This window comes from Odontesthes bonariensis, chromosome 10 (assembly GCF_027942865.1).
Source record: "Odontesthes bonariensis isolate fOdoBon6 chromosome 10, fOdoBon6.hap1, whole genome shotgun sequence".
Taxonomy (NCBI): domain Eukaryota; kingdom Metazoa; phylum Chordata; class Actinopteri; order Atheriniformes; family Atherinopsidae; genus Odontesthes; species Odontesthes bonariensis.
This window is the reverse complement of record NC_134515.1, coordinates 37934874-37947712: the sequence shown is the minus strand read 5'-3', so window position 1 is coordinate 37947712 and position 12839 is coordinate 37934874. Positions and strand designations below refer to the sequence as shown.

The 12839-nt window shown below is 40.9% G+C and overlaps 1 protein-coding gene across 2 annotated transcripts in view; it reads left to right on the top strand.

Moving 5' to 3' along the window:
• The window catches only part of LOC142390413 (paired box protein Pax-7-like), a 127473-nt gene that overhangs the window by 45005 nt on the left and 69629 nt on the right, over nucleotides 1-12839 (top strand). For both annotated transcript variants that reach the window (XM_075475826.1, XM_075475825.1), the window contains exon 5: nucleotides 4008-4207. In XM_075475826.1, coding sequence (XP_075331941.1) covers nucleotides 4008-4207 — 200 coding nt within the window. The remainder of the gene's footprint in view (nucleotides 1-4007; nucleotides 4208-12839) is intronic.

Sequence of the window (12839 nt, the reverse complement as noted above, 5' to 3'; positions counted from 1 at the left end):
CAGAGATGTACTTTGGCGCTAGACCATGAAGAGACTTGTACACAAGCAGAGCTGTTTTAAAGTCTATTCTCTGAGCGACAGGAAGCCAGTGCAGAGACCTGAGCACTGGACTAATATGGTGGTATTTCCTGGTTCTAGTCAGGACTCGAGCAGCAGCGTTCTGGATGTACTGCAGCTGTCTTACAGCCCGTTTAGAGCCCAGTGAGCAGGCCGTTACAGCAGTCTAACCTGCTGGAGACAAACGCATGGATCAGTCTCTCTAAGTCTGCTTTAGACACTATTCCTTTGATTCTGGCAATGTTTTTTAGATGGTAAAAAGCTGCTGATGTTACTGATTTAATGTGGCTGTTAAAGTTCAGGTCTGAGTCCAATATTACCCCGAGATTTCTAACCTGATTATTAGGTTTTAGAGAGAGAGTCTCAAGGTGACTGATAACACTTTCTCTTTGTTTCTGTGGGCCACAGACAATGATTTCAGTTTTGTCTGAGTTTAGCTGGAGGAAATTGTTTTGCATCCACACACTGATCTGTTCGATGCAGTGACACAGTGTATCTACAAGCCCGTGTATAACTGTTCAGTGGGCTAAAATAAGACCATGAAACAGTCTTTTAGCTCCTCAAACATGATAGACATCTGCCACTTTCCCATTTTTTTGTAAGTCCCGAAGGGCCTCTGATCGCAGAGCACACACAGGGACAACAAAGAGAATAAAAACATGTGACTCTCTCTGCTTTCTTTATATCGTATGTACGTGTCCCCTACTCTCTAATTCACATTAAGCTACTAATCTAATAAAAGTTCATTTTGAAATCTTAACATTGTTAACATTGCCTTCTTCTTCATACCAATAATGAATTATGGTGGTCTGCCCTTTGTTGGCAGCTTTGCTTTGGTGCCATAAATATGCATGCAAACAGCATTTTGCCTTTTATTTCACTTTACCAGTTTTGATGACATGAAATACCAAAACATATCCATTTAATTATAGACTGAAATGCAAGAAAACAGGAAAAAATGTTAAGAGGGGATGAATACTTTTGAAAAGCAGTGTGGGTATTAATTCAACGATAGTGGCCCATTACATTGGAAATGGAAAAACAGCTCTTATTGTGAAGTCATTAGAATGACCCATTTTACAGCAACAACAAAGCCGTGGCTTTGGTTTGAGCAGGAGCATGATTTTTTATTTTCCAGAGGAAGATAGTGTGTCTGTGTTTGGCCTCTGTCTGAGCATCATGCCCTCACTCTCCTGATAAAAGATAGCATGAGTCAAGAGATCTAGTGGAGACAAAGAGGAAGTCCAGGTTGAGCCCCTCTATCAGCTGTAACGTCTGTCTCATTACCATAATCTCCACTTTCCATTAGCAGCTGGAGAGAGGAGGTGACCCCCCCGCTCCACCAGTCTTTCAAACTTTATTTTCTTCCATCCTGGGTGTCCTCATGTCGCTACCTTCCACAGGGAGCGCACAGCTACTGCTGGCAGGCATTCATTTTTACACTTCTCATATTTCAATGCTTTGAGAGGTACAGCGTGACTCCAACTCCTCCGATCCACTGACCGAGGATGAAAGGGAAAAACATGCAAAGACAGATATATCAAAACTTTGACTGATAAAAGCAACTCACTTTGCATGGATAAAACTAGGAAAGAAGAGTGAAACCTGGGAGACTTTTATATAGTGGCTGGTATGACAGTTCAGTGATTTATATCATGTATATTTCATATGGAACAAAACCACAATTGAGTCACTAATCTTAGTCAAGTATATATTTACTTGGCTGAAATATAATTGGTAATTTTCTTAGTGTATATATTGTCTTGTCAACCATCTCTTATACTGATGATTGAAATAGTGCTTTAAATGTTGCATCAATAATTTCTTGAAAAATATAAAATTCTGAAACTATTATCCACATACACACTTTCCACATTCTGCCGTAATTAAAATGATCAACTGTAAATTACCGGGGGGGGGGTTACTGGTAATAAGGAGATTCAAAAGAAAAGAAAAAAGAATATCAAAAAATAATAAGCCTCATGGCAACATATGTGAGACAGAGGGCAATTTTATGCATTATGGACTGAGAGGAAGTGTCAGAGATAGAGAATAATGTGAGTGGAGGAAGCCTCATTTCATTTCCATCCCTCTCCTGCTCCTACCTCTGCCCCTCGCTCCTGCCCTAAATCCAGCAGCTTCTGGAGAGAAAACAAATAGAGTCCATCCTTTTGCAGCAGCACCCTGAGGACTCTGAGGTGCCTTTTGGAAACTGATCCCAGCCCACTGCAACAGCCTCAAGTGTTGTCACGCTGCATTAGAGGAAAATTGCTTTGCAACAATCCCCCAGCCCCATCTGTCCACAACCTCCCAGCAAAAAACAAGGCATATACTCAGGCTGCCTGCTGTGTCTGAGGACATTTGTTCTTCACATTGGTTTTTAGAAATCCACATTTTTGCAGGGACTAAATTTTAAAAGAATTGATTTAATTAACACAACAGCACGGCCTGAGGCCATATGTAATCCGTTGAGAATACTACTGGCAGCTTTCATAGGGGGTAGCTGGGGCAACACAATGAGATATTTACCATGAGATTCTTCCAGTGGCCTGTAACAGGAGCCTCACAATAATCCCATAATTCCTTGTTGAATTAAACTCCAGAGTGGACCCTGTAGTTGTCTCAACCAGTTTAATGAACCTTTTCTTTCCTACTTCAAAAGAACACGACCATCTTCTGCACATACATTTTTCCCAAAGCTTAGTTATGTTCAGGTTAGTTCATAAAGACGAATCACTAACCCATGGACAGGAACCACACAGAACAATCAACTGTCAGAGTTACAATCCATGATATGATAAACAAGCCTTGGTCCTAATGTCTGGGATAACAGCTGTGTTGTAGGCCGTTTCTCCTTTTCTCCCTTAATGATGGAGCTTACCCACGTGCTTATAAAAGCTTACCATTTTCTCAATGTTCAAGACAGAAAATGTCTCTAAAGACACATTTTTCAATCAAATATACCTTTTTGAGTTTTTCTTTACAACCACAGCGATGGTGTATATACTGGTATATACGTTGAAAGTCTCTACAGTGTGTTTACTGTTAAAGCTGCCGGCCTGCCCGTGGGTTAGGGTTAGGCTGCTCACACTAGGCTGTCTCTGGAGATCCTGTCTCAAAGTCAGATCAACAGCTACTGATTTGTGCTGCACTAATTAGCAGTTGTTAGTTGGAGTCTATATATGATCAAGATTGTTTTCAAAGACACAGAATTGAAATGTATTTGTATTTAGTAACTCCATCAATCCATTTTCAAAACTGCTTAGTTTAATTTAGGCTGAAGGGAGGAACAGGAAGAGCACAGATGCCCAGTCTTTACGGCCTTTAGCGGGTACCTCCAATTCTGTGAGGGAGGTGTGATACCCTGATAACAGAGTTTTATGGTTAAAAAAATTAGGACCACCACGTCGATCTGTCAGTGCAATTTGTGTTCACCCAGGCAGTCAGAAAATGTTGAATGTTCACTGAAGAGAGATAAATTCATTGATGTTTGAGGGATGAATGAAGAGCTCGACTCTGGAGATCATCTCACAGGAAGGTGTTCTGAGGTAAGAAAAGGGCTGGGATAGGACAGCCCTGGCACCTCCATGCTGCTGGTGGATCAGCAGAGTGAGGACATGACTTCTGATCACGCTCTGGTCTAGATTTTCCTTTCATGACACTGGAACATTGGAATTTCCCAGATGGGATTAATAAAGTATCACAATATTCTATTCTTTTTGCTGCATAATTCTATTTTTGTGTCGATATATTTGTAAATAAGAGAGTGATTTACCTCAACCTCTTACATCAACCAAGCTGTTAGTTATATGTTTGTTGAAGAAAAAGACGAATGATTAGCATTAATCTCAAAGAGCCCTTACCCAGAGCTCATGTGGGACAGATATCTGTTGTACACATTCACACGTGAACATTAAGTCAGACCTAACGAGTTACCTCCATGGATCTAGGTTGTCGGATGGATGAAGTGTCAGATGTGGAATCAGAACCTGACCTTCCCCTAAAGAGGAAGCAGCGCAGGAGTCGGACTACGTTCACAGCGGAGCAACTGGAGGAGCTGGAGAAGGCTTTTGAAAGAACTCACTACCCTGACATTTACACCAGAGAGGAACTAGCCCAACGAACTAAACTAACTGAGGCCAGAGTCCAGGTAATATACTGAAAAACCATTCATACATTAAACCATCCATCTGTTCATTTGTCCATCCAAACTCCATCCCTGTTTCTTCTCCCACATACACACAGAAGTAGAATTCTCCCATTGATAAACCCGAGAGGAGCAAATCCAGAAAAAATGAAAATAAAAACTTTAACTGAACAAAAACATCAAACTATTAAATGTGGTTTGCTGAATATCAGATCTCTCCTTTCCAAGTCTCTGTTAGTGAATGAGTTGATGTGTGATCATCATATTGAACATTCCTCGGACCACAGGCCGAGTAGCAGCTAGTCTCTGATTCTCAGTTTTTCCCATCCAAAGTGCAAATGATAAAAACCTCTATAACCCTCAGAGGGAGTTGCTTCATTAATGCTAACATGATCCTCGTGCTGCAGCCAGGTTTCTGTAAGACAAAATATATCAATATGATGATCACAGATCAAGGTTTTCTGGATTTGTTCTCCTTGTGTTTATTCATTTGTTTCATTTTGGGCCTTTAGGACATAAAAAAGGTTGAACGTTTGTGGTGAATTGTGGTAAGATCCCACTGTATACCAGAAAGTTGAATGAGTTAAATAGCGAGCAGGTTAATGAACTACTAGCTTGATGGGTTGTGACTGCACACTTTACTCTTCCTGCACCCTATTGAATTAAAAAGGCTTCTGATGTGATATAATAGAAACACCCATGTTCTTTGCAGAGCTTTTATGGTGAAAGATGTGCATCCAAACCAAATGCAACAGCTGAGCAGACCATATACAGTACAACAACGTGTTTATAACAGCCTTGTTATTTCATTGATAACATAAATGTGTCATCATTGGTATCCACATTTTAATGACAGCCATGCGTTTTGTACCCTCTTCCTTCCCTGGCCAGTATTTGAGCCCGGTCTTTGAATTGAATCCTGTTATTTATTTGAGGACATACAGTATTTGTTTGATATTTTGGCTGTGATATTTCACAACTTGTTGTGATATCTTATCATGCACAGTACATATTTTCTTAATGAGTCTGTCCATGATGTACCCTACCTCTCACCCAGTAACAGCTGGAATAGGCTCCAGCCCCTGAGTTGGATTAGAAAATGGATGGATGGATGGAGTCCAGAGTTTATGGCTGGAGTAATCTCAGCTGTTCACATCTTTGCTAGAGAACATGCTTTTGATCACTGCTGGGTTTTGATAGCTTCACAGTAACCCAGTTTTTGTGGAGAAAATTCTGTAAAGCTCTTACAACAGCTGTTCGGTGCTCAGCAGAGACAGGGGTAGGAGTGGGGGGTGGGTTAGGGGTTGCATTCTCATGCATGTCTCACTCATGAGCTTCTTGGCTGGAATTAGTTTTTCCCACCACTTTTGAGCTCGTCACTTATTGTAAAATTCGCAGCAGATCATGGATGTCTGGTTTCTCATGGAGCTTTAAGCCACAAAAGTGTCATGGATCAATCAAAGCTGAGACTCAGTGGGGTCACATGGCACTGAAAGGATCGGATTATTGGCTAAATTACAATCAGATTGAGTTATTAAGTGCATGTAGACACCTTAATCTGACTAAGAATTGGATCGGATCGGATTCAGACCCCGAGATAACTGGGCTGAAAGTCACTCTAAACCTGCTTGTAGACGCTGAAGCACGTGGTGAATCAGACTTTGCGTTCTGCGCATGCTCCAGATGTTTTCCCGGGGTCGTGACCCGGAAGTCAAAGGAGACGATATTCCTGTTGTTGTCGCCGTCAGAAAGAAACAAACAACGCGATGGAGAATGCTCCGTTGGGCATCGAGTTTGTGCAACAAGCAGCTCATCACAGACCAAATGTAGAGGGACGTAGCTTCATCTGGCTCTGCGTTCTCCATCTTTCTCCAATGCCTGAGTTTGTTGTTGTTGTTGGTGGTGAAGAGGTCAACAGGAAGTGGCTCTATTAGCAACAGTTGGAATGGGTACAGCGCCACCTATCATACCGGGGTATGACACGCTTTGTGCCTCTGATCCCATTCATTCACCGCCAGATATCCAAGGAGAATTACCCTTAATCATATAAGGAGCATAACCCAACTATAGCTGTAATCCGATTACTCTCATCATGGAGACCCACTGAATGAGAAACCAGAACTGCATGGAAACCAGTCCACTGTCTGCTGCTTTTCATGTTTAACCGCTGGCCTCAGCATTATTTGTGGACTTCATACTTAATTTGACATTTGCTTACTCTGGCTTCAAAGCAAGTTTTTGATGCTATCATAAGATCCTCATCCACGTTGACTTATCAAGTGTCAGCTTTCTCCCAAAAGATTCCACTGTATATAATATAATATAATATAATATAATATAATATAATATAATAAAGTTTGAACAGCTCTAGTTCCATGACAGGGAACTATCTCAATCTGCTAATTAAGATCCTTTTTGTGAAAACGCTCCAGAGCAAGGCTGGAGACAGGATATCCAGTAAGCTGCTCACAGTACTGGTTACCACACAGAGCGAAGCCTCCACATAGTTTCAAGTTGGATATTTTTAGGAGTCCAAGCACACTTGCTCACCACTCTATTCTGTGTTATTTCATTTTTTTTAAAGACGGCTTAAAACTACAGCTATCATACTGTTAAGAAAAATGTTTCACCAACTAGCTAGAATCAACATCAGTACTCAGTACTGAGAACAGTTATATACAGAGGAAGCTGTGGTCCGAGTGACTGAATGGACTTTGTTCAATCAGAAAATCAGTGCTTTCAGCCCCTCCATGTCTCAAAGTGTCCTTGAGAGAGACACTGGACTCCACATTGGTCCTAATAGGCACATCAGTGTGGATGAGAGCATGTGTATGTTCGAGAAAAAGTGATGAATAAATGGGGAGCACATTTGTAAAATTGCCAAGAATTCTACTACTCCCCCTAACTTTTTCCTGCATTTCATAGTTTTAGAGAATATGATTAAATGAGATCGCATTGCTGCATCAGACATGTCAGATTATGGAGATATATTCAAAAGAACAGAAAAAAGTGGCAGAAATCTAACATGATCTAAGAAATTTAACTATTTAGATCATGCATTCATTTCATCCCAGGAGCACTTAGTTATTAAAGGGGAAGTTTTTTTTTTTTTTTAAACCTGGACCTTATTTCTGGCATAAAATACGTTCATCTGCTCCCCGATAACAGTTTGGTGAAAGTCGGCGTCCTTCGGAAGATATTTAGATCACTGGAGATCAGCGTATGTCCATATAACAGAGAGAACAGGGCAGAGACAGTACAGCCTCTAAATAAGACATTATCTGTCTTTATGTCACCACTTTAAGACCAATGAATGAATGAACACGTACTAGCTGAGCTGCCGTGTTGTTATTGTGGGCTATCGGGGGGCTTATGGGGGCTTTCTACACACACGTCTACTGGGATGACGTCACTGACGCGCGTCGCTGCAACACAGCTCATTCACTCCGGTAAGCCGACCGTGACTGAGGCTGTGTTCGAAACCGCCTACTTCTCCTACTACTCCCACTACTCCTACTAACTTTAACTTTTTTTAAGTTCCCGGATGCATACTAGATTCGCTGAAATGTTGGGTATGCATCATGAGGTTACCACTCATACTCAAACTACCCAGGATGCATCGTAACGTGACGTCGCCGATCGTCATTTCCTGTCAAAACGGCAGTTTTAAGCTAGCTACAACGAGGGTAGGTTCACTTCCTGTTATTCAATTCAATTCAATTCAATTCATTTTTATTTATATAGCGCCAAATACAACAAATGTCATCTCAAGGCACTTAGATAATAAAGTCCAATTCAAGCCAATTGGAATTCAATTCATTGTAATCATAATTATTCATAACAAAAGCACCAATTGTATCGTAATGGCTTTCCCTATGATAAAAGGCAACTGGTATTTTATTTTGTGAAAATAACAGGAAGTGCGTTACTCACTGCGGCTAGCTTTAGTAGCGCCAAATTTGTGGGAACAAAATTGTAAATAGCCGGTATTTTGTCAGGTTTTCAACACGTTGGGGATCTGAACGACTACTTTCTCGACTGAAAATGTTTCAAATGTTGCTAAAGTTTCCAGAGTTTAGAGCTTAAGAGAAATCAGCTTCAGGCCGGCTGATTTCGGCTCGGGCAGGAGCGAAATACATTGTGGGTAAACGCTCTGCATACTGTCTGATAGATGAGTGTGCCGTCTGCAAGTATGTAGTATGTAGTATGTAGTATGTAGTATGTAGTAGGCAGTTTCGAACACAGCCAGAGTGAATGAGCTGTGCTGCGGCAGCGCGTGTTGATGACGTCATCCCAGTAGACACACGTAGAAGCTTCCTATAAGCCCCCCGATAGCCCCGGACTGAAAATGTCCTGTGCTGGGGCTCCTGGGGATCAACACTAGGGATCTCACATTTCTTATTGATGGAAGACTTAGTTTGAAATTCCTTCACCTGGCTCCTGCCTGACATCCATGGCATTTCATCTGCAACTCGTTGGTGACGTGGAGTCTTTTTTTGGTACTCGCTAGCATTTTGAAAGCTCAGCTGCCACTCCCATTTCTAAACAAACGTTTCATTGGCATGGTAACTCCTTATAGCAGATAATATCATAAAAGTAGTGTATGGGTCACACATTCATCAGGTGGTTCAGTGACACGTGACCTTAACAACCCACCAAGTGTGAACAGCCTTTCAAATACTTATACTCCTCACAAGCTTTTTTAGAAATGATTGTAAAAAGAACCAAAAAAAGGGATCACATTTGTCCTTCTTCAAGCTCTTAGGATAATGAAGAAGATACTCTAAGAGGGCTAGGTACTCTGATCTGTTGCTGCACTCATAAGTGCAAATAACAGTCAAAGCCCTTTAACAACCCAAAGACACAGGGAAGGCACCCTCTTGTCCACCAGGCAAAACTCCAAAGTTTGAGTATCAAGACAGGGAGCTATGAGTATACCCAACCCTGTCTGCTGCCTTTCACCAAAGGCAATGCCAGATTGGAATGAAATCATGCCCCTCTCCAGGAGGTTGGTTCTCTGTTGTGCATTATGGAAAGACCAAATATATGTAGCTGGTATCTCTAAACCTCCTTCACAAGCTTTGGCTCTTTCCCTACCAGTGAAGTGATCCATATTCCTATAGCCAGTTTCAGACTGCCAAGATCTCTGCCTTGGACTGCCACCCAATGTATTTAGAACCATAAATGTTTTATTTGACATGGCACATGCAGAACTTGAATGATTAATTAAATTATCAATTTTGTCATATTTAACCCCTTACTGCCTGAATTTGTTTACAATTATGTAAAAAAAAAAAAAAAGATTTGTGTTTGCATTCAAACAGATAATTTGGAATAATTGGCATGAATAATAAGTTAATAGTATTTAATAGGAATTAAACAAATTTTGGGCTGCATGGTGGTGGGGTGATTAGCATCGTCGCCTAAAAGCAAGAGGGTTCCTAGCTCGAATCACGGCTGGTTCTTTCTGTGTGGAGTCTGCATGTTCTCCCCGTGTATGCGTGGGTTCTCTGTGGGTACTCTGTCTTCCTCCCACTGTCCAAAAGCATGCATGTTAGGTTAACTGGTGACTCTAAATTGACCCTAGGAGTGAGTGTAGATGGTTGTTTGTCTGGTTCGTCTCTGTGTAGTCCTGTGATGGACTGGGGTGAACCCTTCCTCTTGCTCAATGACAACCCCCCAAGGGCCCTCAGTTGGATTAAGTGGGCATAGAAAATGGACAAAATGGATGGATTAAACAGATAGTATGGATCATTTTATTGAAGCTGCTTTTGCTGAAACAGGTCTTTGAAATTGAATAACAACATACAGTATGTTTCTATACAATCATTGCTTTTCCATCAACATTATAATTCAAATACATCTTAATACTGCAAAAATGGGGTTTCAGGCGAATTCACAAATTTGTCTACATAGGGGTTAAACTTGCAAAATGACTGTCAGATCTTAAAGGGGAAGTTCATTTTTTTTTTTTTAAACCTGGACCTTATTTCTGGCATAAAATACCTTTATCTACTAACCAATAACAGAGTCTGCGTCCTTTGGATGCTATTTAAATCCGCGTATATCCATATATAGGGGCAGCGATGAGTAAATGAACGTATTTTATGCCAGAAATAAAGTCCAGGTTTAAAAAAACTAACTTCCCCTTTAAGATCTAGGTGAAGCACCTTATATAGGAGCATGTAGCACCAGTGAGAGTGATGGCTTCGAAGCCACATCAGACATATACAAAGTACAGAGGTGAAGCCAATTAAATCAATTAGAAGAATGAAGCCCATGCACTCCCCAAAGATTTCTGCCCTGCAATTGCAAGACCTATGGGGGATGCAGAGGGTCAAAACCCAAAAAATGAACACGATTATGTCTGTGTGTGTAAGTGTGTGCTTACTGAATGTGTGCTAGAAAGAATTTTTTTCTGTGTGTACATGTCCCCATGTGCATGCAACAACATGAGGCAGATCAGAAAAAAAAAATAAGAATGTAAGAAGCAGGACTTCTAAATCCCTTCCCCTTGTCTGTTTGTAGTTAAAAGTCAAATTTACTTTCCAATAATTTGACTATCAAACTTGATGATACAAACAAACTCAAATAAAAGAAATTTAAATATTCACATTGATCCAAATTGACCATTCATATGCCTAGGGTTGCATACTATTACTATGCTACTGCCCAGTTATGTGTGATGGGGTATCGCATTCCCTTAGGCACTTAGGGCAATCTGGTCACTGGTTAGCCAGGCTGGGAAGCATACTTGTTCAGGTCACAAATGCAGTTGGTTGCTGTGTAGTGTTCTGTCTGTGCAGCTCGGAGAAAAACAGTTCAATTTTTATTTAGCGGAAGAAAATCCTCTGTCACAAAAGTTACCTTTTTTAAGTGCAGTCTACAATTGGTGGGGTAACCTCATAGTCTCAAACAGTGAAAGTATAGCTTTGTTCCTTTTTCAAAGAAAGTATTGACAGGGGGAATTAGCAGTTAATGGTAACTTGAGTCATTACTCAAGTCAGTTGGAAAGATATTTTTGCTGAATGTGCTAACATTTGTTATGGAGTCTACTCAGCAAAATGAGGAATCCTATGCTATCTTCATTTATGTGTCAAGGAAGTTCTGTGGCAGCACAGGCAGACCCCAAGGAGTGTCCTGCTTTGACATCTGTAGCAAGCGTTTAGTTTAAAACACAGATGCCCGATAGCCCACTGTATCAATTTCCCTTTTCTTTGGTGGTCCAAATAAAGGGAAATATAGCTACAACTGGATACTGTAAGGTCTCATAGTTGCAGATACATTTTTTGATACCTACTTGGGTGTGTGGAGCTTTAACTCTTGCCCATATCTTTAGTTTTTTAAAATTCTAATTAAAGATTTTATTAATCCCAAGAAGGTATGTTGATGAAGATTCTCAGTCATCCAGGTCATGGAAATAAAAAGAGCTTGAGTAAGGGCAACTGGACTTCTTCTTGAATCTTGAAGCCGTTTCACCTCTCATCTTAAAGGCTTCTTCAGTTCTGAACTAGATGGTGGGGAGTGTCAGCTTATAAGCAGAGAGGGTCGTTCCAGTCACATGTGTCACTCTGTGGGGTCACATGGTGCTGAAAGGATCGGATTATTGGCTAAATTACAAAAAGACTGAGTTGCTTCTTATTTGAGCAAGGGTAATTTTCCTTGGATATATGGCGGTGAATGAATGGGATCAGAGGCACAAAGCATGTCATATGACAGGTGGCGCTGTACCCATTCCAACTGTTGCTAATAGAGCCACTTCCTGTTGACCTCTTCACCAGCAACAACAACAACAAACTCAGGCATTGGAGAAAGATGGAGAACGCAGAGCCAGATGAAGCTACGTCCCTCTACGTTTGGTCTGTGATGAGCTGCTTGTTGCACAAACTCGATGCCCAACGGAGCATTCTCCATCGCGTTGTTTCTTTCTTTCTGACGGCGACAACAACAGGAATATCGTCTCCTTTGACTTCCGGGTCACGACCCCAGGAAAACATCTGGAGCATGCGCAGAACGCAAAGTCTGATTCACCACGTGCGTCATAAAAAATATAGTAGGATAGTTGGTCACACCAAGTTTTAAGTGTTGTAGGTCCCCAACAAACTATGAAAAACATTACATTACTTACTGTTGTAACAGCAAGGGTTCCGACAAGAAGAAATAAACTCGTGCTAAACAAGAATCCTCACCTCTAAGTCAGAGTACTTAAATAATCACCAGAAACAGCCAATAGACGGTGTAAGGGCCGGTTAAGCAATAATAAAGACAAGTTCAGAACAGTTCAAAATGAACAATGATAATTTCATTGTAATTCATATGCTTAGAGTATGTTAGTTTAAAAGTGTAAACGTTAACTATGGTAATTGACTGTGTGTTTGGAGTCAGAACATGGTGGAAGCAACACAGTCTTTTGACCGTGCGTCAGAACTTGTAATTTGCTTTTTTTAAAAGACAAAGGAAGTTGTCATGTCTCGTCGCTCGCGTGGACAAAGAGTGTTTTTTCGACTGACTCGTGAAGTGGTACAGTAAAGAAAGACGAACTAAAGGAGTGCCACCACAGAGGGAATAACAATCTTTATTAAACACACAGAAAAATGACTTCAAACTGATCCAGCTAGTAAAAACCCTTCCACCC